Source organism: Aythya marila, assembly GCF_965140915.1.
Source record: "Aythya marila genome assembly, chromosome: 33".
NCBI lineage: Eukaryota > Metazoa > Chordata > Aves > Anseriformes > Anatidae > Aythya > Aythya marila.
In genome coordinates, this window is record NC_139074.1 from 823953 (window position 1) to 849792 (window position 25840).

Genomic DNA, 25840 nt, shown 5'->3' on the forward strand with positions numbered 1-25840 from the left:
AGAGTCCTCAGGCGGTTGTCCAGTGTACTCTACTGGTCTTTTGATGTAGGACAGAAGCCTTCCTCACTGCTAAACTTCTGATCTTTCCTTTCTTTTACAGACGTCAGCAGTCAAGCCAGTTCTTGCTGGCTTCATTATCTATGCATGCAGTCTTTGACTCCCTTATCGTTCGGGTTGCCCTCTCCTTGTGGTTAACACACAACTGTGTTAGCTAAGAACTACAGAATCAACATCCTTTGCCTTGTTCCCTGTCTCAATCTTTTAGGGTCATCCTGTCCTCGTACTCCCTAGCTCAGTCCTGTCCTTGAGGCTGATATACAACATAATCCCTGGGTTAGCTGAAACCTGCAATATAGACATGCTTTCCCTTGTTCCCTGTCTCAGCACACAGCTGTGCCACTTTCCCTGCAGCCTCTGATTCCGCTACGCTCTGGAGCCTCTTGCTCCCAGCCCCCAAATGTCCAAGCTCCACCCAGAGTTTTTTTGTTCTCCGGAACTGTGTAGGAGATCCAGAATTTTAGCATAACCCTGTTTCCTGTATCTCGGCTGGGTGTGGTGAGAAACCTCTTAGTGGGACTTCCCTAGAGAAGAACCCCTAGGGCTGCCTGCTGTGTCCCCCAGCCCGTGATAAGCGCAGGCTCTGCGCCTTGCCCAAGGTGCTGCTGGCTGTGGCTATTTGTGTCCAAGCCCAAGGGGACTCCTTCCCCATCTGCCTGTGGTGCCTGAAGCCCCTCGGTCCCCTCTTTCTTCTGCCCCTACTTCTGTCCTCAGCTCCTGCTCCCGCTGCAGCACAGATGGGGCTCTCCTGGGGCTGCGGCCGCCCCAGCCTCACCGGCCATGCCAGGGGCCTCCTGACTTCCCTCGTCACTCTGCTCCTCCTCCAGCTGGGCTCAGGTAGGATCCTGTGGGGCTGCTGGGGACTCTCCCCCCTGTGCATGCAGACTTGCTGCTGTGGGGCAGGGGAGTGGATGTGGGGCAGGGGGGACCTGAGCCCACAGCTTGGTCCCCGTTGAGTTTCACTTTCCCTTTCGTTCTTTCACACAATACGGGCGCTACCTTGGCTGCCCTTTCTGGCTCTCCTTTGCCTGCTCGAATGCTGCAGAGAGGGCTCCCACTCCCAGCACACCTCCTTCTCCTGCACGTCCTTCCTCACCCTCTCCTCTTTCCCCGGTGGTTTCCCATGGGACACAGGGAACACAGCATGCACCAACTCACCCACAGCTCGCCCTTTGTCACTCACTGACCCTAAATTTACAATGGCAAAATCTTACCACCTTTCCGTGCCCTTCTCCATTGCCCAGCCCAGCTCAGAGTGGAGGGACCAGGCCACCCTGTCACTGCCACCGTGGGGCAGGATGTCGTGCTGCCCTGCCACTTGTCCCCTCAACGCGATGCTCGCAGCTTGGAAGTCAGGTGGATTCGGGATGATTTGTCTGAGACAGTGCACTACTACCGCAATGGAGAGGACCTGTACGGGGAGCAGATGGGGGCATATGCCGGGAGGACAGAGTTGGCCAGAGATGGTCTCTCTGCTGGAAGCTTGGACTTGCGAATCTCGAGGCTGAGACCCTCTGATGATGGCCAGTATTTCTGCACTGTGAAAAATGCTGATGCTTATGATGAAGCAACGGTGGATCTGGAGGTGTCAGGTTTGTGACTGGGGTAATACACCGGGAATTCCAGGGGAGAATTTAAGTTTCTTTTTCCTGTCTCAGCTATTAAACACCAAGAATATGGACATGCAAATGGAGGTAGCATTTGGGAAGAGAGATCCATACGTAGAATATAGTTGTTAGTTTTCACTGGTGTCTATGCAGACCATTCCCATGATGGTTTAAGGGCACTGGGCACAGGCTGCTGAGCAGCTCCTTCATCTGTGCCTATGATGCTACCAAACACAGTGCCTGGAGCAGGGAAGAGACCTCTGAGCAGCTGGACATCTTTTGGGTTTTGGTTTTCATGCTGGGGGAGACGTGAGACATTGTCTGGAAGTCTCGGGGCTTCTTGAACCAGCACAGCTTGTTGCAGAGAAGCTGCCTGGAGGTGCTGAAGCTCAGCACCTGGGTTTCCTGGGTGATTTGTGGCCACTGGCATTGTACATGTGCATCCCTGTTCTCTGGTTCTGGCACCAGCTGGGGTTGTCTGGGATGACGGTGGGTGTGTAGATTGCCAGGTCTGAGAATCCCTGGGGCCATGGTTGGGCTGGGCTGTGTCTGGCATGGGAGCAGATGGGGTCTTTGCCTTGGAACTCAATCCCTCCCCAAGTCAAGCCCCAGCCACGCGCTCTTCCCCCAGCCACAGGCGCTGACCCCCACCTCTCTCTGGGGGGCTACGAGGCCAGAGGCATCCGGGTGCTGTGTCGATCGGCCGGCTGGTACCCGCTGCCGCAGCTGCTGTGGAGGGATGCTCGCGGGCAGCACCTGCCCTCGGTCTCCCAGACACATTCCCAGGACCAGGAGGGGCTCTTTGAAATTGAAGGTGCCGTCATCGTGACCGGGAGCGTGGAGGGGCCCTTGTCCTGCGTGGTCAGGAGCAGCTGCCTCCAGCAGGAGTGGAAGTGTTCCCTGGACATTGCAGGTACAAATGGCACAGCCAGGGTGAGGTGTTCCTGGCCCCCGCACTTGTCCTTAGCCGGGAGAAGTCTGGGTCTTGCTCTTCCATCCACATGTATATAAACACAGCCCTTTTCCTGGTGCCTTTTCTCAGCTCCCTTCTTCCACAACACCCAGCCCTGGATAGTGGTTCTGGTCCTGGTCCTCGTGCTTTTGGCTGTGTCCATTGGCCTTGGTGTTTATCTCTTTCGAAAGCAAGGTAAGCTGGCAGCGCAGAGATGGAGCGGAGGGAGGTGTTCTGCAGGGACCCCCCTGGGTCTGGAGCAAGGGGCCTTGGGTGGGAGGCCAGGGAGCATGGCTGCAGCGTGGGGCTGGTGGCAAGGCGCAGCCCCCCTGCACATGTTCCCACCCAGCAACCAAGCTGCTCTGCTCACCACCTCTTCCTCCGCCTTTGCTTTTCAGTGACACAGAGACGAGAGCTGGGTGAGTCCTTGCAGTCCCTGCCCCCAGCCCCTGGGGAAGTGGTGTCCCTGCGGGAGGGCCTGGGCCTGGTCTGGGTGGGCTCTGGGGGCTTGTGTGCTGGTGGCTCAGGGGTGCTGGAGGAGCAGCTGGAGCCTGGGGTGGGAGTGGGGAGTGCTGGGGCTGGGGCTGCCCTGGGCACGGGACAGGTCCGGGATGGCTGAAAGGAACGGGGATCAAGGTGGGGATGGAGAGCGATCTGTGGGGCTGCCCCACTCTCCACTGATGCTTCCAAGACAGGGACGTCCTCCAGCCGTGTCCATTCACTTCCACTTGTGTTTTGGTGGCACGGTGCAGAGAGCTGCACAAATGTCTGTCCTTACTGCTCCACGTGCACGAGCCTTGCTCAAAGTTGGGTCTTGCTCCCTCTTAGTCTGGTCCCACCCAAACTCGGAGGAAAGTGCTCTGTGCACACTCACCTCAGAAAAATAATTAAGGGTCTAGGTATGGGAGTATCCATAGAATGTGAAGCACTGCCTTTTGGGAACACATTGACTTTTTTTTCCTTTTTCCATTGTAAAAGCTGGAAAGTTAGGTAAGTCTGCTTTCATAAACCCAATGTTATCCCATAAGCATCAATCAGATGAGAAGTTCTCCCTTCTTATCCTGCTTTGCTTTTGCTTTCCTCTTCCAGTGGAGCAAGGAGCAGTGGAGGGTGAGTGTCAATGTACTTGGGCCCCAGGGCAAGGCCAAGGTGATACTTAGGGGAGGGTGGGCAGCTTGGGCAGAGCACTCCAAGGATTTTCTCTCTCTTTTCCAGATGAATACCGTGCAAACACTGGTAAGTCTCCATCAAAATATGAAGGTATTTGAGGTGTTGCAATGTGATTGGAAGATGTTTCCTCTCACCATGATTTTCTTCTCATTTCTAGAGCGCCAATCTGCAACACTGAGTGAGTCTTTGTCCCTGAACCCAAAGAAAATGGGTTCTCATCATGTAATGAGAATCTGTACTCTCTTACCAAGTATTTTTACTTTTCTTATTCAGAGGAATTAGTTGCAGAGCTGTGTGAGTGTCCCTCCCCAAAATGAAGGAATTTGGGCCCTATTGGTGAGCAGTGTGGGATGGGAAGTTGTCCCTTTCTATCATGCATTCTTTTTGTTTTTGTTTGACAGTGAGCAAGGATACAAAACGTGGTGAGTATCCTGCACCACAACAAAGAGTATGGGGTCCAGCGATGGAAAGAGAAGCTCTCCCCTCTCATCCGGCATTTCTTTTCTCTCCCCCTCTTTTTTTGTTTTCTTCAGAGGAACAAGAAGCAGAGCTGGGTGAGTGTCCTTGGCAACACGAAGGCGATGTGCAGGGGAGGGTAGGCCTTCACCCCTCCCCATTCATTTTCAGTTGTCTTCTGTTGGCATCATACAGAAAGCTTCACAAGTTTCTTTGCTGGTTGTTCTGCTTGCACAAGCCATGTCACCAGATGAACTTCACTCACTATTAGTCTGCTCCCTCCTTTGGGAGCAAAGTTATATTTGACCACTTCCTAGAAGAATAAGTTTGGGGGCGTAGCCATGGGGGCAGGCATATGACGAGAAGCTGTCCCCTCTGATCATGCATTGCTTTTACCTTTCTCTTCCAGAACAAAAAGATAAAAGGCTGGGTGAGTGTCCCTCCCCAAAATGAAGGAACTTGGGGTCTTCCCATGGAAGCAGCCATGGGATGAGAAGTTGTCCCCTCTGATCATGCATTGCCTTTGCTTTCCTTTTGCAGCGGAACTGAAAGCAGAGCTGGGTGAGTGTCCCTCCCCAACAGAAAGAACTTCATGTCTTCCAATGGGAGCTATGGGAGGAGAAGCTTTCTCCTCTGATCATGCATTGCTTTTCTCTTTCTTTTGTAGAGGAAAAGAATGTAAGGCTGGGTAAGTCTCCATCAGCATCTGAAAGTACTTGGGGTCATCACAATGGGATGGGAAGCTGCTCCCTCTCACCATGATTTTCTTCTCATTTTTAGCGCACCAATCTGCAAGACTGCGTGAGTGTCTGGCTCCAAACCCAAAGAAAATGAGTTCTTGTCATATAATAAGAATCTGTACTCTCTCACCAAGTGTTTTTGCTTTTCTTTTGCAGAGGAACTAGCCACAGAGCTGGGTGAGTGCCCATCCCTCCCCCCCCCCCCCCAAATGAAAGCATTTGGGTTCTACCAGTGGGCATTTTGAGAAGGCAAGATGTCCTTTTCCATCATGCTTTCTTTTTGCTTTTGTTTGACAGAGAAAAAAGATGCAAAGCTCAGTGAGTATCCTGCACCATAACAAAGCAGTTTGGGGTTCAGGCATACGGTTAGAAGCTCTCCCCTCACATCAGACATTGCTTTTGCTTTCTTTTCAAGAGGAACAAGCTGCTGAGAAGGGTGAGTGTTCTTGAGCTTGAGCCCAAGGGCAATGTCAAGGCAATGTGCAGGGGAAAGTGGGCAGCTGGGACAGAGCAGCCCAGGGCTGGCCCCTCACCCTGCCCACACCCACTGGGCACTGGCTGTGGGCTGTGACCAGCTCTACCCTCTCATTCCAGCATGCGAAAATTTTCAGCTGTCTCATAATAGAGGTAGGTGTGCACTGGGTCGCCCTCTGCGGTGCTTCTACCCTTGCTGGGGCATGTTCAGGAGCCCAGAGGTGCCCCATCTCCTGCCCCATGGGGCAGCTCCTGGCCCCGAGCTGGGGAAAGCCTGCCCAGGGCTGAGCTCTGTCCCTGATGGCCTGGCTCCTTCTGTCCCTGCAGTGAAGGTGACCCTGGATCCACGCACGACTCATCCTCTGCTAGTCCTGTCTCAGGACAAGAGCAGTGTGAGATGGGAAAGTAAATGGCAGCCGGTGCCCAACGCCCCGGAGAGATTTGACACTAGTTGCTGTGTTCTGGGCCATGAGGAGTTCAGAGAGGGGAGGCACTGCTGGGAGGTGGAGGTAGAGGGGGAGAAGGGAAAGTGTTCAAGTTTGGCTGTGGGGGTGGTCAGGGCATCGGTGAAGAGGAAGGGGGAGATCAACATGAGCCCTGAAGGAGGGATCTGGGCTGTGCAGTACAATGACGGGCAGCTCACGTCTCTCACATCTCCTCCCACCCCCTTGTCCCTGACCCCTGTCCCCACGAGGATCTGGGTCTATCTGGACTGTGCCCAGGGGCAGGTGTCTTTTATAAACCCTGACAGTTGGATCAAGATCTTCACTTTCCCAGAAGTCTTCCTGAAAGGGGAGAGCACGCGACCCTGGTTCTGGCTGGGAACGAATGCCCAGCTGTGCCTGAGGAACAACACCTCGTAGGCCCTTTCCCTCCCTTGGGGGTCTCCTGTCCTTCTCCAGCCAGTCCTGCATCACCTCTCCTTAGACCTGCAGGAGCACTGCAGGAATGAGGGGCAGTGGGGCCAGGGGCTGCCCTGTGTTTCTCCCTGCACGCTAAGACCTGCAGCAGATGGTGGAGGGTACTGACTTCAGGCAGCCCTTTTACTTCGTTTTTGGGAACCCTGTTTCTAACTCCAGTGATGAATTTGGCTTTGGGTGTGAAATCATGAAGTATATAGCAGGGATTTAGATGTAAAAGAATTAGTAATACTTCTTGTAAATGAATAAATCAACTTCTGAACATGGAAAATCCCAGCGTGTGAATATTTTAAATCATTATTGAAGGAAGCTGCATACCCCCAAAAGAACAGGAAACTTGAAGTGGCAGGGCAGAAAAGTCCAGTGGAAGCTGGATTTGAGCCGGAGCATGGCTACAGTGGGGGGCAGCGAAGCTGTTCTCGTGGTTGGGAGCTCTGGGACCAGGATGCTGCAGGGCTGGGATGCTTTCTGAGTTGGATGCTGTGGGAGGGCTTGGGGGAGGCAGGATGCTGTGGAATCCATCCCATGAAGGACAGGGAAAAGCACAGGAAAGGACTGGGTCTGTGGGAATCTCTAACAAATTGGAGCTCGGGGAGCTGTGGTGTTTTGGGCTTTGCCCTGCACACGTCTCATATGCTGGTGCACCAGCCCTGCTGGCACCCACGGGTCTCACCCTGCCTCTGAGCCCCAGCAGGCAGCACAGGGGCTGCAGCAGCTCTCCACGCTCCTCTCCTTTCTGATTGCACTGCTTGCAGACCCCAGGGCAAGGGATGTGGTCACCATGTGCTGCGGGCCATTGCAGGCCACCTTTGCCTCCTAGTCTGGGGTTGATCTTTGCTCTGTGCCTGGTGCTGAGCATGAGCAGCCTGTGGGGGCTCTTTGTTCCCTCCTCTGGAGCACATCAAGGCACAGCAGCAAAAGAACTGTGGCAACCATATCCTGGGTTGCATGAAGCACGGCATTGCTCGTCGGTTGAGGGAGGTGATTGTCCCGCTCTGCTCTGTGCTGGTGCGGCCTCACCTTGAGTACTGTGTGCAGTTCTGGGCACCACAGTACAAGAAGGATGTGAAACTATTGGAGAGTGTCCAGAGAAGGGCCACAGTGATTGTGAAGGGCCTAGAGTGGTAGATGTATGAGGAGCGGCTGAGGGCACTGGGCCTGTTCAGTCTGAAGAAGAGGAGGCTGAGGGGAGACTTCATCGTGGTCTACAATTCACTCGCAAGGGGGAGTGGAGAGGCAGGTGACCTATTCTCTGTAGACAACAGTGATAGGACCCATGGGAATGGCATTAAGCTGAGGCAGGGGAAGTTTAGTCTGGACATCAGGAAGAGGTTCTTCACCAAAAGGGTGGTTGCACACTGGAACAGGCTCCCCAGGGAAGCAGTCACTGCACCAAGCCTGTCTGAATTTAAAAAGCATTTGGACTGTGCACTTGGTCACATGGTCTAAACTTCTGGGCAGACCTGTGCGGTGCCAGGAGTTGGACTTGATGATCCTTATGGGTCCCTTCCAACTCGGGATATTCTACAATTCTATGATTCTATAAAATAAAGTTTTGCACATGAAGATGGAGTCTGGCAGTGGCATTTCTTGGGTTCTTTCTGTCCTGAGGCTTTGCTGCCTGGGATGGTGTCTTGCAGCAGACCGTCTCCTTGGTGTTGGTCCTGGGAGTCAGAGCCAGGAGGAACTGAAGCTCCAGCTGCCCCACTTTCCCAGCTGGTGCCTGGGACCCCCTTGTTCCACCTGGGTTCATTGCCCTGCCCTGGGGGCACCCAAAGAGCTTCCAGCCTCCATCACACAGGCTCTGCAGAGGCTGTACCCACAGGAGGCATCACCAGCTCCTGGAAGTCTTCCAAGCAGAGGCAGCAGGTGGCCTCAGACTTCAGCCCTAGATCAAAGAATCACTGAAATTGGTGTGGTGGTTTTACTGTGCTAGGCAGCTAAACACCACAACTGCTGTCTCACTCCCCCTCCCTACATGAGGAGGGGAAGAAGTAAAGTAAAGAACAATTCACAGGTTGGGGTAAGGATAACTTAATTAAGGAAAAAAAATTATTAAGGAAATATTATTGTTAACTAAGCAATTTAACTAAAGGAAAAAAAAAAAAGGAAAAAAGGAAAAAAAAGGAAAAAAGGAAAGGGGAAAAGGGAGGGGGAAAGGGAAAAACAAACAAACAAACAAATCAAATAAAGGCTATGTGGAAGTGCAGAGGAAAGAAATTACTCTCTTCTTCCCACAAATGAGCGATGATTGACCATGGTATGGAATATCCCTTTGGTTGGTTTAGGTCAGCTGCCCTGGTGATGTTTCTTTTCTCACTTTTTTGCCCACCCCCTAGGAGGGTTAGAGAGAGTCCCGATGCTGTGCCAGCACTGCTCAGCAGCAGACACAACCCTGGTGTGATACCACTGCTGTTCTAGCTCCAAGTGCAGAGCACAGCACTGTATGGGCTGCTGCAGGGAAAGTTAACATCCCAGCCAGACCCTGTACAGTTGGAAAAGACCTCTAAGGTCATCACTGCTACGCCATTGCCATTCATGCAAAATCCCTTCCAAGTATGCAAGGATAGAGTCATTTTCCACTGCAAAAACACCTTCTGCTGCAAAATCACATCTTTGTTTCTCACATCTGGGCCAACCACCTCTCTGCCACCACTATTACCCACTAAACCATGTCCCTAAGCACCACGTCCAACCTTTCCTTAAACACCCCCAGGGACAGTGACTCCACCAACTCCCAGGACAACCCCTTCCAATGCCTAACCATTCTTTCTGAGAAGAAATTTCTGCACTCTTGGCTCACGTCTCCTTGGTCCTGCAGGAGCAGGGCAAGAATGAGGGTCAGTGGGTCCAGAGGCTGCCCCGCACACCTCCCTGCATGCTGAGACCTGCGACAGCTGGAGGGGGACACTCAGACTTCAGGCACGCCTTTGCTTCATGTTTGCAAACCTCATTTGTGGGCTCCAGTTCTCCATTCCTAACTCCATTTATGAATTCGGCTTTGTGCATGAAAGCATGAATTATTTAGCATGAATTTCGATGTAAAAGAATTAGCAATACTCCGTGTAATTAAATAAGTCAACTTCTGAACATGGAAATTCCAAGTGTGGGAATATTTTAAATCACTACAAAGGAAGCCGAGGCAATCGGCTCATGGGCAGATGCGTCCTGCATCAGAGTGGAGGATTGAGGCATGCAGGGGTTTTCCTTCATCGAGGCTATTCAAGGCGTCCAAGGAAGCTGCTAAGACTCAGCAGCCCTCGCGAGGCCAGCTGATGAGGCATGGGAGGATCCAAATGTCCCTTCTCTGTCGTACAAAGGCAGAACCCTGGGGACAGCGAGAGTCCAGGAGTGCGGTGAACGGAGCATGACGTGTCAGTCAGGGCATGGCATGGCAGTTGGCATGGCAGTGCTTGCAGGCAGGGTGAGCAAGAAGGTCGAGCAGGGTTGGTCATATCTCTGTTCTGGGAAGGACCTTCTGCTGAAGAAATGGTGTCCACTCGTTACGTCTGCCGGTCTGCAGCTAAAACCCAAATGGGGGGTCCGCAACCTCCCTGGGTAGATGCCTCCCCACAAACAGACCTCCTGAGGATGGGAAGAGCAGCCCAAACTCTCACTTCCAGGGAGCACCAGTCTCTGGAGGTCCCCTTAGGGCCTGAAGGCAGAGGTGGATTTCACGGGTGCAAGTGTGCCCTCAGCTGGGTGAGCTCTTCAAACTGGTGGCTCAGTTGGGAGAGGAGCTCACCGGGCAGCATAGCATGTGGGAATCTGAGCAGGAGAATGATAAATGATATTATATCCTGATACGTAGTATGGAGAGGCTCCTGCTGGGGACAAGCCCTTGTGCTTGCTGAAGGCATTGGGCAGGGCACCCAGCTGTGATGGGATGGTGGTGCCAGGCCTCTAGAGCTCCCAGGACACTTGCTCCCATTGCCCCAGGGACAAAGGTGCTCCCAGAGGGTTATTGCAGGCAGGAACTGGGCAAAGGTTAGGGAAGTTGGGCGTAGCCTTGTGCTTTCTGCAGCTCGACTGGGTGCGGTGAGGGACCTCTCTGTCGCTGGGACTCCCTCGGAGAAGAACCCCTGGGGGCTGCCTGCTGTGTCCCCCAGCCTGTGATAAAAGCGCAGGCTCTGCGCCCTGCCCAAGGCGCTGCTGGCTGTGGCTATTTGTGTTCGGGCCCAGGGGGACTCCTTCCCCATCTGCCTATGGTGCTTGCAGCCCCTCGGTCCCCTCTCTCTTCTGCTTCAGGTCCTGCCCACAGCTCCTGCTCCTGCTGCAGCACAGATGGGGCTCTCCTGGGTCTACAGCCACCCCAGCCTCACCGGCCATGCCAGGGGCCTCCTGACTTCCCTCGTCACTCTGCTCCTCCTCCAGCTGGGCTCAGGTAGGATCCTGTGAGGCTGCTGGGGGCTCTCCCCCCTGGGACTGGCAGACGTGCTGCTTTGGGGTAGGGGAGCGGCTGTGGGACAGGGGGAACCTGAGCCCACATCTCTGCCCCCACTGGGTTTCACTTTCCCTTTGGTTCTTCCATGCAATACGGGCAGTGCCTCGGCTGCACTTTCTGGCTCATCTTCACCTGCCCGAAGGCTGCAGAGAGGGCTCCCACTCCCAGCACACCTCCTTCTCCTGCACGTCCTCCCTTGCCCTCTCCTGTTGCCCCAGTACCCAACAGGACAAGGCGGCACAGCACACACCAACTCACGCACAGCTCACCCTTTGTCACTAACTGCCCCTAAATTTACAGTGGCAAAATCTCACCACCTCTCTGTGACCTTCTCCATTGCCCAGCCCAGCTCACAGTGGTGGGACCAGGTCAGCCTCTCACGGCCACCGTGGGGCAGGATGTCGTGCTGCGTTGTTACTTGTCCCCTCAACGCGATGCTCGCAGCTTGGAGGTCAGGTGGATCCGGAATGATTTCTCTGAGACAGTGCACCACTACCGCAATGGAGAGGACCTGTACGGGGAGCAGATGGGGGCATATGCCGGGAGGACAGAGTTGCTCAGAGATGGTCTCTCTGCTGGAAGCCTGGACTTACGAATCACGGGGCTGAGACCTTCTGATGATGGCCAGTATGTCTGTATTGTGAAATATGGTGATGCTTATGATGAAGCAACGATGAAGCTGGTGGTGTCAGGTTAGTGGCTGGATTGATGCTTTAAGGAGATCGTGCAGGTGTTCCTGGCCCCTGCACCTGTCCTGAGCCAGGAGAAGTCTGGGTCTTGCTTTTCTAATCCCAGGCATTTAAATACAGCACTTTTCCTGGTACCTTTTCTCAGATCCCTTTTTCCTCAATGCCCTGCCCTGGATGGTGGCTCTGGCTGTGGTCCTCGTGCTTTTGGCTGTGTCCATTTTCGTCTTTCTTCATCTCCTTCGAAAGAAAGGTAAGCTGGCAGCACAGAGATGGAGCGGAGGGAGGTGTTCTGCAGGGACCCCCCTGGGTCTGGAGCGGGGCTGAGCCCTGGTTCAGGGAGGTGTGTAGGAGGAGGAAGGGAATGTTCTCCTGGGGATGCCAAAGGCCTTAGGATCCTCTTGGGTGGGAGGCCAGGGAGCATGGCTGCAGTGTGGGGCTGGTGGCAAGGCGCAGCCCCCCTGCACATGTTCCCACCCAGCAACCAAGCTGCTCTGCTCACCACCTCTTCCTCTGCCTTTGCTTTTCAGCGGCACAAAGCCGAGAGCTGGGTGAGTCCTTGCAGTCCCTGCCCCCAGCCCCTGGGGAAGTGGTGTCCCTGTGGGAGGGCCTGGTCTGGGTGGGCTCTGGGGGCTTGTGTGCTGGTGGCTCGGGGGTGCTGGAGGAGCAGCTGGAGCCTGGGGTGGGAGTGGGGAGTGCTGGGGCTGGGGCTGCCCTGGGCACAAAACACGGCCGGGATGGCTGAAAGGAACGGGGATCAAGGTGGGGACGGGGACTGAGCCGTGGGGCTGCCCAGCTCTGCTTTGACGCTTCTTGGACAGGGACATCCTCCACCTGTCTCCATTTACTTCCCCTTGTGTGTTGATGGCACAGTGCAGAGAGCTGCACAAGTGTCTGTCCTTACTGATCCACGTGCACAAGCATTGCTCAAAGTTGGGTCTTGCTCCATGTTAGTCTGGTCCCACCCAAACTTGGAGGAAGGTGCTCTGTGCACACTCACCTCAGAAGAATAATTAAGGGTCTAGCTATGGGAGTAGCCATGGAATGTGAAGCACAGCCTTCTGGTCACACATTGACTTTTTTTTTCTTTCCCATTAAAAAAGCTGGACAGTTAGGTAAGTCTGCATTCGTAAACCCAATATTTTCCCATAAGCATCAGTCAGATGGGAAGTTCTCCATTATTATCCTGATTTGCTTTTGCTTTCCTTTTCCAGCGCAACAAGCAGCAGTGGAGGGTGAGTGTTAATGAGCTTGGGCCCCAGGACAAGGCCAAGGTGATATTTAGGGGAGGGTGGGCAGCTGGGACAGAGCACTCCAAGGATTTTCTCTTTCTTTTCCAGATGAATACCGTGCAAACGCTGGTAAGTCTCCATCAGCATCTGAAGGGATTTGAGTTGTCACAATGTGATGAGAAGCTGTTCCCTCTCACCATGATTTTCTTCTCATTTCTAGAGCGCCAATCTGCAACACTGAGTGAGTCTCCATCCCCAAACCCAAGGAAAATGGGTTCTCATCATGTAATGAGAATCTGTACTCTCTCACCAAGTGTTTTTGCTTTTCTTATTCAGAGGAACTAGCTGCAGAGCTGTGTGAGTGTCCCTTCCCAAAATGAAGGAATTTAGGCCCTATTGGTGGGCAGTGTGGGATGGGAAGTTGTCCCTTTCTATCACGCATTCTTTTTGTTTTTGTTTGACAGTGAGTAAGGATACAGAACGTGGTGAGTATACTACACCACAACAAAACACTATGGGGTCCAGCGATGGAATGAGAAACTCTCCCCTCTCATCGGGCATTTCTTTTCTCTCCCCCTCTTTTTTATTTTTCTTCAGAGGAACAAGCAGCAGAGCTGGGTGAGTGTCCTCGGCAACCTGAAGGCGATATTCAGGGGAGGGTGGGCAACTGGGACAGAGCAGCTCTGGGCTGTCCAATCACCCTGATGGGGGAGTCGGGAGTGCTGGGGCTGGTGCTGCCCTGGGCATGGCTGAAAGCAACGTGAATTAAGGTGGAGACGGGGAGAGAGCTGTGGGGCTGCCCTGCTCTGCACTGATGCTTCCAGGACAGGGACATCCTCCACCCATCCCCATTCACTTCCACCTCTCTTCTGGTGGCATCATACAGAAAGCTTCACAAGTTTCTCTGCTGGTTGTTCTGCTTGCACAAGCCATGCTCACAGCTGAGCTTCACTCACTATGAGTCTGCTCCCTCCTTTGGGAGCAAAGTTATATTTGGCCACTTCCTAGAAGAATAAATTTGGGGGTGTAGCCATGGGAGCAGGCATATGACAAGAAGCTGTCCCCTCTGATCATGCATTGCTTTTGCCTTTCCTTTTGCAGCGGAACTGAAAGCAGAGCGGGGTGAGTGTCCCTCCCCAACAGAAAGAACTTCATGTCTTCCAATGGGAGCTATGGGAGGAGAAGCTTTCCCCTCTGATCATGCATTGCTTTTCTCTTTCTTTTGCAGATGAATACCGTGCAAAGGATGGTAAGTCTCCATCAGTATCTGAAAGTATTTGGGGTCATCGCAATGGGATGGGAAGCTCTCACCATGATTTTCTTCTCATTTCTAGCACACCAATCTGCAAGACTGAGTGAGTGTCTGGCCCCAAACCCAAAGAAAATGAGTTCTTGTCATGTAATGAGAATCTGTACTCTCTCACCAAGTGGTTTTGCTTTTCTTTTGCAGAGGAACTAGCAAAAGAGCGGGGTGAGTACCCATCCATCCCTCAAATGAAGGAATTTGGGTTCTACCAGTGGGCATTTTGAGAAGGCAAGATATCCCTTTCCATCATGCTTTCTTTTTGCTTTTGTTTGGCAGAGAAAAAAGATGCAAAGCTCAGTGAGTATCCTGCACCATAACAAAGCAGTTTGGGGTTCAGGCATAGGGTGAGAAGCTCTCCCCTCTCATCAGATATTGCTTTTGCTTCTTTTTCCAGGGGAACAAGCGGCAGAGCTGGGTGAGTGTCCCTGAGCTTGGGCCCAAGGGCAATGTCAAGGTGATGTGCAGGGGAGGGTGGGCAGCTGAGACAGAGCAGCCCAGGGCTGGCTCCTCACAAAACCCACAACCACTGGGCACCAGCCGTGGGCTGTGACCAGCTCTCCCCTCTCCTTCCAGCATGGAGAAAGTTTCTGCTGCCTCACAATACAGGTAGGTGTGTGTTGAGTTGTCCTCTGCAGTGCTCCTCTTGCCCTTGCTGGGCCATGTTCAGGAGCCCAGAGGTGCCCCATCTCCTCCCCGTGGGGCAGCTCCTGGCCCCGAGCTGGGGAAAGCCTGCCCAGGGCTGAGCTCTGTCCCTGATGGCCTGGCTCCTTCTGTCCCTGCAGTGAAGGTGACCCTGGATCCACGCACGGCTCATCCCATGCTTGTCCTGTCTCAGGACAAGAGCAGTGTGAGATGGGAAAGTAAATGGCAGCCAGTGCCCAGCGCCCCGGAGAGATATGACACTAGATGCTGTGTTCTGGGCCATGAGGAGTTCAGAGAGGGGAGGCACTGCTGGGAGGTGGAGGTAGAGGGGGAGAAAGGAAAGTATTCAAGTTTGGCTGTGGGGGTGGTCAGGGCATCGGTGAAGAGGAAGGGGGAGATCAAGATGAGCCCTGAAGAAGGGATCTGGGCTGTGCAGTACAATGAGGGGCAGCTCACATCTCTCACATCTCCTCCCACCCCCTTGTCCCTATCTCCTGTCCCCACGAGGATCTGGGTCTGTCTTGACTGTACCCAGGGGCAGGTGTCTTTTATCAATGCTGACAATGGGGTCGAGATCTTCATTTTCATAGATGCCTTCCTGAAAGGGGAGAGCATGCGCCCCTGGTTCTGGCTGGGGACGAATGCCCAGCTGTACCTGAGGGACAGCACCCTGTAGACCCTGTCCCCAGCCCTGGGGAGCTCCTGCCCTTCTCCAGCCACTCCTGCATTGCCTCTCCTTCATCCTGCAGGAGCAGTGCAGGAATGAGGGGCAGTGGGGCCAGGGGCTGCCCTGTATTTCTCCCTGCACGCTAAGACCTGTGGCAGATGGTGGAGGGTACTGACTTCAGGCAGCCCTTTTACTTCATGTTTGGGAAACATGTTTCTAACTCCAGTGATGAATTTGGCTTTGAGTGTTAAAGCATGAAGTATATAGCAGGAATTTAGATGTAAAAGAATTAGTAATACTCCTTGTAAGTAAATAAATCAACTTCTGAACATGGAAAATCTCAGCGTGTGAATATTTTAAATCATTATTGAAGAAAGCTGCATATCCCCAAAAGAACAGGAAACTTGAAGTGGCAGGGCAGAAAAGTCCAGTGGAAGCTGGATTTGAGCCGGTGCCTGGCTACAGTGGGGGGCAGTGGAGATGTTCTCGTGGTTGGGAGCTCTGGGACCAGGATGCTGCAGGGCTGGGATGCTTTCTGAGTTGGATGCTGTGGGAGGGCTTGGGCGAGGCAGGATGCTGTGGAATCCATCCCATGAAGCATGGGGAAAAGAACTGGAAAGGACTGGGTCTGTGGGAACCTCAAACATGGTGGAGTTCGGGGGACTGTGGTGCTTTGGGCTTTGCCCTGCACAGGGCTCCTTTAGGGACTCTTGCAGCCTGAGGGGACTCTTTGTTCCCTCCTCTGGAGAACATCCATGTAAGCTGTAGCAGCAAGACTGTGGCAAATGAAGTTTTGCACAAGAAGATGGAGTCTGGCAGTGGCATTTCTTGGGTGCTTTCTGTCCTGAGGCTTTGCTGCCTGGGAAGGCATTTTGCAGCAGACTGTCTCCTTGGTGTTGGTCCTGTTAGTCAGAGCCAGGAGGAACCTAAGCTCTAGCTACCCCCAGTTCCCCATCTGGTGCCTGGATCCCACTTGTCTCAGCTGGGTCATTGCTCTGCCCTTGGGGGCTCCCAAAGAGCTTCCAGCCTCCCATCACACAGGCTCTGCAGAGGCTCTGCCCGCAGGAGGCTTCAGGCTCTTGGAATCTCCACGTTCAGAAGCAGCAGGTGGTCTCAGCTTTCAGCTGATCTGAGAAGTTCAGCTGATCAGATTCAAGTTGGAAAAGAGCTCCAAGGTCATGTGGCCCAACAATCCCTCTACCACCAATGTCACCCACTAGTCCATAGTGTAGATGTAGCTATTCAAACGGAGGGCTCAGAGAAACACACCGCCGTCCAGGTCTTGGAGAGGCAGGTGACCTATTCTCTGTAAACAACAGTGATAGGACCCGTGGGTACGGCGTTAAGCAGGGGAAGTTTAGGCTGGACATCAGGAAGAGGTTCTTCATGAAGGGCGTGGTTGCACACTGGAACGGGCTCCCCAGGGAAGTACTCACTGCACCAATCCTGTCTGAATTTAAGAAGCGATTGGACTGTGCACTTAGTCACAGGGTCTAAACTCTTGGGCAGTCCTGTGCGGTGCCAGGAGTTGGATTTGATGATCCTTATGGGTCCCTTCCAACTCGGGACACTCTATGATTCTATGACCTCTCCAGATTCCGAAGGATATTTCAAAAATAATTTATTTAGATTTCCTGATGACATCTGCCACTTCTCTGAGTACTCTAGGTTTAATCCTATACGGCCCTATAATCTTGTATACATCCACATGTAGAAGCAAATCCCACAAAAATTTAGGGTTGGCTGGGAGTTTATCATTCCCACAGTCACGACACTCCAACACATGGCACCTCAGGTCCCAGTGCCCATTGTCAATGATGAAGACAAAGGCAAAGAAAGCGTTAAACATCTCTGCGTTGTCAATGTCCTTGTTTGTGAGGACACCATCCCCATCAGTTAACAGACCAATGTTTTTTCAGGTCCTCCTTTTGGAGTTAAAATATTTTTCTAAGTCCATTTTAATACCCATCACAGTACTGTTTAGGTGCAACGTGAAGTCGTTCATCGAAGCTCTCAAAAAGATCCCTGCCAATGTGAGCTGACCTTCTACCATGACTGCTTAATTGGAGCCAGGAGCAGGGCTTGCTCTTTGCCCATACAACGTTAAATAAACTGTGGCAGCACTGGACTTGGCACCCAGTTGCTCCCCATACCCTGAAGCCTCCAATCCCTCTCTGCTCTGGAGACATTTGCTCCAATCAACTAAGGGGGAAAAATTGCTCCCAGAGGGTTACTGCTCCCAGGAGTTGGGCAAAGGTTAGGAAAGTGGGGCGTAGCCTTGTGCTTTCTGCAGCTCTGCTGGGTGCCGTGAGGGACCTCTCTGTTGGTGGGGCTCCTCAGGAGAAGAACCCCTGGGGGCTGCCTGCTGTGTCCCCCAGCCCGTGATAAAAGCGCAGGCTCTGCGCCCTGTCCAAGACGCTGCTGGCTGTGGCTATTTGTGCCCGGGCCTAGGGGGACTCCTTCCCATCTGCCTGCGGTGCCTGCAGCCCCTCGATCCCCTCTCTCTTCTCTTGTTTTTGTCCCCAGCTCCTGCTCCTTCTGCAGCACAGATGGGTCTTCCCTAGGGCTGCAGCCTCCCCAGCCTCACCGGCCATGCCAGGGGCCTCCTGACTTCCCTCGTCACTCTGCTCCTCCTCCGGCTGGGCTCAGGTAGGATCCTGCGGGGCTGCTGGGGGCTCTCCCCCCTGGGCCTGGCAAATGTGCTGCCATGGGGCAGGGGGGACCCAAGCCTACTTCTTTCCCTGTCTGGGTTTCACTTTCCCTTTAGTTCTTTTGCTCAATATGGGTGCTTCCTCGGTTGCCTTTTTGGCTCTTCTTCACCTGCCCAAATGCTACAGAGAGGGCTCCCACTCCCAGCACACCTCCTTATCCTGCACATCCTTCCTTTCCCTCTACTGTTTCCCCGGTGATTTCCCATGGGACACGAGGGACGCAGCATGCACCAACTCAGACACCAACTCACACCCTTTGTAACTCATTGCCCCTACATTTACAATGGCAAAATCTCACCACCTCTCTGTGCCCTTCTCCATTGCCCAGCCCAGCTCAGAGTGGTGGGACCAGGCTACCCTGTCACTGCCACCATGGGGCAGGTTGTCATGATGACCTGCCACTTGTCCCCTCAACATGATGCTCGCAGCTTGGAGGTCAGGTGGATTTGGCACAGGTTATCTGAGACAGTGCACCACTACTGCAATGGAGAGGACCTGTACGGGGAGCAGATGGGGCATATGCTGGGAGGACAGAGTTGGCCAGAGATGGTCTCTCTGCTGGAAGCCTGGACTTGCAAATCACAGGGCTGAGACCCTCTGATGATGGCCAGTATGTGTGTATCATACAAAATGCTGATGCTTATGACAAAGCTACAGTGGAGCTGATGGTGTCAGATAAGTGGCTGGGGTGATGCCTCAAGCAGATGGTATAGGTGTCCCTGGATTTGTATGTCTGCACAAGCCTCTGTCCCATCCTCATGGTCATGGATGAGGCCTTTCAAAGAGTTGAGTCTTTTGGGTCTTCACCTCCTCAGTATGTGAGCACTTGTCAGGCAAGGAGCACACCTGTAACTTTGCAGGCTTTTTATTGAGAAAGACTGGCATGGATGTATGGCTTTATTCAGTTTCAGTGGCCTCTTTGAACTCCATCCCCATGATGTTCTGAAGGCACTGGGCACAGGCTGCTGAGCAGCTCCTTCAGTTGTGTCAACCATGGGACCAAATGAAATGCCTGGAGCAGGGAAGAGGCCTCTGAGCTACCGGACCTCTGCTTGATTTTACTTTTCATGCTGGGGGAGACCTGAGACATTGTCTGGAAGTCTCGGGGCTTCATGAACCAGCACAGCTTGGTGCAGAGAAGCTGCCTGGAGGCGCTGAAGCTCAGCACCTGGGTTTTCTGGACGATTTGGGGCCACTGGCATTGTGCAGCCCTGTTTTCTGGTTCTAGCACCAGCCGGAGTGGTTTTGGGGTGAGGATGATTGCCTGAAGTGCCCAGTCTCAGAGCCCCTGGGGCTATGGTTGGGCTGGGCTGTGTTGGCACGAGAGCAGATGGGGTCTTTGCCTTGGAACTCAATCCCTCCCCAAGTCAAGCCCCAGCCACGCGCTCTTCCCCCAGCCACAGGCACTGACCCCCATCTCTCCCTGGGGGGCTACGAGGCTGGAGGCATCCGGGTGCTGTGTCGATCAGCCGGCTGGTACCCGCTGCTGCGGCTGCTGTGGAGGGATGCTCGCGGGCAGCACCTGCCCTCGGTCTCCCAGACACATTCCCAGGACCAGGAGGGACTCTATGAAATGTGTCTTGCAGATGACACCAAGCTGAGTGGTGCAGCTGATACTATGGAAGGAAGGGATGTCATCCAAAGGGTCCTGGATAAGCTTGAGAAGTGGGCCTACGTAAACCTAATGAGGTTCAACAAGGCCAAGTGCAAGTTGCTGCACCTGGGCTGAGGCAATCCCAGACATGAGTACAGACTAGGTGAGGAACTCATTGAGAGCAGCTCTGCAGAGAAGGACATGGGGTCCTGATGGATAAAAAGCTCGACATGAGCTGGCAGTGTGTGTTTGCAGCCCAGAAAGCCAACTGCATCCTGGGTTGCATCAATGGAGGAATGTGAGCAGCTTGAGGGAGGGGATTGGCCCCCTCTGCTCTGCTCTCATGAGGCCTCACCTGGAGTATTGTGTCCAGGTCTGGAGCCCCCAGCACAAGCAGGATGTGGAGCTCTTAGAACAGGTTCAGGAGAGGGCCATGAAGATGATCAAGGGGCTGGAGCATCTCTCCTACAAAGAAAGACTGTGAGAGCTGGGGATGTTCAGCCTACAGAAGCGAAGGCTCCAGGGTGACCTCATTGGGGTGTAACTAGGTGGGGGGCTGTAACTAGATGGTCCTTGAGGTCTGTTCCAGCCCAAGACAATATATTATTGTATGATTCTAAGATTCTACGAAATCCAAGGTGCCATCATCATGATCTGGAGTGTGGAGTGGCCCTTGTCCTTGTCCTGCGTGGTCAGGAGCAGCCGCTTCCTGAAGGAGTGGGAATCATCCCTGCATACCACAGGTACAAATGGCACAGCCAGGGTGAGGTGTTCCTGGCCCCTGCAATTATCCCGGGCCGGGTGGAGTCTGAGACTTAATTTTCCACCTGCGGGCATGGAAATGCAGTCCTCTTCTGGTGCCTTCTGACAGATTCCTTCTTCGAAAACAGCAGGCCCTATAAGGTGGCTCTGGTCCTCGTGCTATCAGCTGCAACCATTCGCATTGGTGTTTATCTCTATCGAAAGCAAGGTAAGCTGGCAGCGCAGGGATGGAGCGGAGGGAGGTGTTCTGCAGGGACCCCCCTGGGTGTGGAGCGGGGCTGAGCCCTGGCCCAGGGAGGTGCATAGGAGGAGGAAGGGAATGTTCTCCTGGGGATGCCAAAGGCCTTAGGATGGTCTTGGGTGGGAGGCCAGGGAGCATGGCTGCAGCATGGGGCTGGTGGCAAGGCGCAGCCCCCCTGCACATGTTCCCACCCAGCAACCAAGCTGCTCTGCTCACCACCTCTTCCTCCGCCTTTGCTTTTCAGCGGCACTGAGACGAGTGCTGGGTGAGTCCTTGCAGTCCCTGCCCCCAGCCCCTGAAAGTGGTGTCCCTGTGGGAGGGCCTGGGCCTGGTCTGGGTGGGCTCTGGGGGCTTGTGTGCTGGTGGCTCGGGGGTGCTGGAGGAGCAGCTGGAGCCTGGGGTGGGAGTGGGGAGTGCTGGGGCTGGGGCTGCCCTGGGCACGGGACATGGCCGGGATGGCTGAAAGGAACGAGGATCAAGGTGGGGATGGGGAGCGAGCTGCGGGGCTGCCCCACTATGCTCTGACACTTCTGGGACAGGGACGTCCTCCACCCGTCCCCATTCACTTCCCCTTGTGTTTTGGTGGCACGGTGCAGAGAGCTGCACAAGTGTCTGTCCTTACTGGTCCACGTGCACAAGCCTTGCTCAGACATGGTCCTTGCTCCCTGTTAGTCTGGTCCCTCCCAAAATCGGAGGAAGGTGCTCTCTGCACACTCACCTCAGAAAAATATTTAAGGGTCTACCTATGAGAGTAGCTATGGAATGTGAAGCACTGCCTTCTGGTCACACATTGACTTTTTTTTTTCTTTTCCATTTAAAAAAGTTGGAAAGTTATGTAAATCTGCATTCATAAACCCAATGTTTTCCCATAAGCATCAATCAGATGAGAAGTTCTCCGTCCTTATCCTCCTTTGCTTTTGCTTTCTTTTCCAGCGGATCAAGCAGCAGAGTTGGGTGAGTGTCCATGTGCTTGGGCCCCAGGACAAGGCCAAGGTGATATTTAGGGGAGGGTGGGCAGCTGGGACAGAGCACTCCAGGGATTTTCTCTTTCTTTTCCAGATGAATACCGTGCAAAGGCCGGTAAGTCTCCATCAAAATCTGAAGGGATTTGAGGTGTCGCAACACAATTGGAAGATGTTTCCTCTCACCATAATTTTCTTCTCATTTCTAGAGCGCCAATCTGCAAGACTGCGTGAGTCTCTGTCCCTGAACCCAAAGAAAATGGGTTCTCATCATGTAATGAGAATCTGTACTCTCTCACCAAGTGTTTTTGCTTTTCTTATGCAGAGGAACTAGCTGCAGATCTGTGTGAGTGTCCCTCCCCAAAATGAAGGCATTTGGGCCCTATTGGTAGGCAGTGTGGGATGGGCAGTTGTCTCTTTCTATCATGCATTCTTTTTGCTTTTGTCTGACAGTGAGGAAGGATTCAGAACTCGGTGAGTATCCTACACCACTACAAAGCAGTATGGGGTCCAGTGATGGAATGAGAAGCTCTCCCCTGTCAACAGGCATTTCTTTTCTCTCCCCCTCTTTTTTTTTTATCTTCAGAGGAACAAGCAGCAGAGCTGGGTGAGTGTCCTCGGCAACACAAAGGTGATGTTCAGGGGAGGGTGGACAACTGGGACAGAGCAGCCCAGGGCTGGCCCCTCAGCCTGATGGGGGAGTGGGGAGTGCGGGGCTGCCCTGGGGACAGAACATGGCCGGGATGGCTGAAAGGAACAGGGATCAAGATGGGAAAGGGGAGCGAGCTGCGGAGCTGCCCCGCTCGGCACTGATGCTTTTGGGACAGGGACGTCCTCCACCGGCTCCCCATTCACTTCCACCTCTCTTTTGGTGGCATAGTACTGAAAGCTGCACAAGTTTCTGTGCTGGTTGTTCAGCTTGCACAAGCCATGCTCACAGATGAACTTCACTCACTAATAGTCTAATCCCTTCTTTTGGGAGCAAAGTTATATTTGGCCACTTCCAAGAAGAATAAATTTTGGGACGTAGCCATGGGAGCAGGCATATGACGAGAAGCTGTCCCCTCTGATCATGCATTGCTTTTACCTTTCTTTTCCAGCACAAAAAGATAAAAAGCTGGGTGAGTGTCCCTCCCCAAAATAAAGGAATTTGGGCCCTATTGGTGGGCAGTGTGGGATGGGACGTTGTCCCTTTCTATCATGCATTCTTTTTGCTTTTGTTTGACAGTGAGGAAGGATATAGAACTCGGTGAGTATCCTGCACCACAACAAACAGTATGGGGTCCAGCAATAGAATGAGAAGCTCTCCCCTCTCATCGGGCATTTAATTTCTCTCCCCCTCTTTTTTTTTTTTTCTTCAGAGGAACAAGCAGCAGAGCTGGGTGAGTGCCCTTGGCAACACGAAAGCGATGTTCAGGGGAGGGTGGGCAACTGGGACAGCGCAGCCTAGGGCTGGCCCCTTACCCTGCCCACACCCACCACTCTGCACCCACGTGCGAGCTGTGGGGCTGCCCCGCTCTGCACTGACGCTTCTGGGACAGGGACATCCTCCACCTGTCCCCATTCACTTCCCCTTGTCTTTTGGTGGCACTGTGCAGAGAGCTGCACAAGTGTCTGTCCTTACTGCTCCACGTGTACAAGCCTTGTTAAAAGCTGGGTCTTGCTCCCTGTTAGTCTGGTCCCTCCCAGTCTGAGAGCAAGACTCTCTGTGCCCACTAACTACGGCAAAGAAATTTGGGGTCTAGCCATAGAATTAGTCTTGGAATTTGAAGAGCTCCTCTCTGATCATGTGTTGCTTTTGCTTTCCTTTTCCAGTGAGAAAAGATGCAAAGATCGGTAAGATTCGCTTCATAAACCCAAAGACTTGGCATCTTTCCATGGCAGCAGCCATGGGCTGAGCAGCTCCCCCTCTCATCATGGCTTGCTATTCTCTTCCTTTTCCAATTTTCCAGTGGAACAAGCTGCAGAGCTGGGTGAGTGTCCCCGTGCTTGCACTGCATGACAAATCTAAAGTGATGTGCAGGGGAGGGTGGACATCTGAGACAGAGCAGCCCAGGGCTAGACCCTCACCTTGACGGGGGAGTAGGGAGTGCTGGGGCTGGGGCTGCCCTGGGCATGGGACATGGCCGGGATGGCTGAAAGGAACGGGGATCAAGGTGGGGACGGGGAGCGAGCTGCAGGGCTGACCCGCTCTGCACTGACGCTTCTGGGACAGGGACATCCTCCCCTGTCCCCATTCACTTCCACTTGTGTTTTGGTGGCACAGTGCAGAGAGCTGCACAAGTGTCTGTCCTTATTGCTCCACGTGCACAAGCCTTGCTCAGAGGTGGCCCTTGCTCTTTCTTAGTCTGGTCCTTCTGAATCTCTGAGCAAGGTGCTCAGTTCCCATTCTACCGATCCCCATTCCATTAGTATTTTGGTTGCACTGTGCTGAAACCTTCATACTTGTAAATTTTTCCACAAAATTGTGCTTTGCTGACTAATCTTTTCTATGTTTGAGAGCAAGGCAGTGTATTCTCACTCCAGAGAGAATAGGAATTTGGGTTTTTGCAATGGGCGACAAGTTGCTCCCTCTGACCATTAATTCCTTTTTCTTTTGTTTTACAGAAAAACAAGCTGCAGAGATGGGTAAGTCTCACTCTCCAAACAGAAAAAAAAAAAAAAAAAAAAAAAGAAAAAGAAAAAAAAATGAGAGGTATGGGATCAGATCATGTTTTCCTTTTCTCTTTCCTTTGCAGCAAAAGAACGTGCAATGTTTGGCGAGTCTCTCTGCCTAACTAAGGGTAATTGGGGTCTTCCCATGAAAGCAGCCATGGGCTGAGCTGCTCTTCCCTCTCATCAGGCATTTATTTTGCTTTCCTTTTCAGGGAATCAAGCTGCAGAGCTGGGTGAGTATCCCTGCACTTGGGCCCCAGGGCAATGCCAAGGCAATGTGCAGGGGAGAGTGGGCAGCTGGGGCAGAGTGGCCCAGGGCTGGCCCCTCACCCTGCCCACACCCACTGGGCACCAGCCATGGGCTGTGACCAGCTCTCCCCTCTCCTTCCAGCATGGAGAAATTTTCTGCTGTCTAAAAATACAGGTAGGTGTGCACTGGGTTGCCCTCTGTGGTGCTTCTCCTTCTCTTGCTGGGGCATGTTCAGGAGCTAAGAGGTGCCCCATCTCCTGCCCCATGGGGCAGCTCCTGGCCCTGAGCTGGGGAAAGCCTGCCCAGGGCTGAGCTCTGCCCCTGATGGCCTGGCTCCTTCTGTCCCTGCAGTGAAGGTGACCCTGGATCCGGACACGGCTCATCCCCGGCTTGTTCTGTTGGAAGACAATACAAGCATGCGTTTGCAACAGACATGGCAAACAGTGCTCAACACCCCGGAGAGATTTGACTGTTGTCTCTGCGTGCTGGGCCGTGAGCAGTTCACAGGGGGGAAGCACTGCTGGAAGGTGGAGTTGAGTGGCGAGTTGGAAAAAGTTTCAAATTTGGCTGTGGGGGTGGCCAGGGCATCAGTGAGGAGGAGGGTGGGAATCAACATGTGCCCTGAAGAAGGGATCTGGGCACTGCAGTACGATGAAGGAGAGCTCATGTCTCTCACATTTCCTCCCATACGCTTCTCTGTGTCCCCTGTTCCAATGAGGATCTGGGTCTGTCTGGACTATTCAGCGCAGCAGGTGTCTTTTATCAGTGCTGACGATGGGAAAGAGATCTGCGTGTTCAAAAGAGCTTCCTTCAATGGGGAGAGCATCCACCCCTGGTTCTGGCTGGAGACAAGCAGCGTCCAGCTGTGCCTGAGGGACAGCACCCCCCAGATCCTGTCCCCAGCCCTGGAGGGCTCCTGCCCTTCTCCGGCCGCTCTTGACTTACCTCTCCTTGAACCTGCAGGAGCAGCACAGGAATGAGGGGCACTGGGGCCAGGGGCTGCTCCGTGTTCCTCCCTTCACACTGAGACCTGTGACAGTTGGTGGGGGACACTCAGAGTTCAGACACCCGTTTGCTTCATGTTTGGGAGCCCCATTTGTGGGCTCCAGTTTTCCATCCCTAACTCCATTTATAAATTTGGCTTTTTTTTGAAAGCACGAGTTATTAACATGGATTTAAGTGTAAAAGAATTAGTAATACTCCTTGTGGTTAATTACATCAACTTTTGAACATGGAAATGCTGTGTGGGATTATTTTAAATCACTATGAAGGAAGCTGCCTACTCCAAAAAGAACGGGAAACTTTACAGTTT

The 25840-nt window shown here is 53.3% G+C and overlaps 2 protein-coding genes and 1 long non-coding RNA gene across 3 annotated transcripts; all 3 read left to right on the forward strand.

Moving 5' to 3' along the window:
• Positions 1-794: 794 nt before the first annotated feature.
• LOC309889264 (butyrophilin subfamily 3 member A2-like) lies at positions 795-3964 on the forward strand (the record flags this gene model as incomplete). The annotated part of the gene is made up of 8 exons (XM_082782026.1): positions 795-894; positions 1302-1649; positions 2296-2577; positions 2707-2811; positions 3015-3109; positions 3706-3726; positions 3832-3852; positions 3944-3964. The coding sequence occupies 8 exons, from the start codon at positions 795-797 to the stop codon at positions 3962-3964; spliced, it is 993 nt and encodes a 330-aa protein (XP_082638152.1).
• A 17984-nt stretch (positions 3965-21948) lies between these two features.
• On the forward strand, positions 21949-23459 carry LOC309889193. The gene is made up of 7 exons (XR_014319203.1): positions 21949-21969; positions 22077-22097; positions 22210-22230; positions 22724-22744; positions 22852-22872; positions 22985-23005; positions 23439-23459. It is a non-coding gene; the product is annotated as an uncharacterized lncRNA (long non-coding RNA).
• A 751-nt stretch (positions 23460-24210) lies between these two features.
• LOC309889170 (butyrophilin subfamily 1 member A1-like) lies at positions 24211-25760 on the forward strand. The gene is made up of 5 exons (XM_082781921.1): positions 24211-24251; positions 24362-24406; positions 24491-24511; positions 24670-24702; positions 24880-25760. The coding sequence occupies exons 1-5, from the start codon at positions 24248-24250 to the stop codon at positions 25506-25508; spliced, it is 732 nt and encodes a 243-aa protein (XP_082638047.1). The 5' UTR covers positions 24211-24247; the 3' UTR covers positions 25509-25760.
• Positions 25761-25840: the final 80 nt, after the last annotated feature.

What these genes read in the sequence shown, in the direction of transcription:
- LOC309889170 (XM_082781921.1), top strand. An exon ending in GTCTCTCTGCCTAACTAAGG is followed by an intron (nt 24,407 to 24,490) that starts GTAATTGGGGTC and finishes TTTCCTTTTCAG; the next exon opens with GGAATCAAGCTGCAGAGCTG. An exon ending in GAATCAAGCTGCAGAGCTGG is followed by an intron (nt 24,512 to 24,669) that starts GTGAGTATCCCT and finishes CTCTCCTTCCAG; the next exon opens with CATGGAGAAATTTTCTGCTG.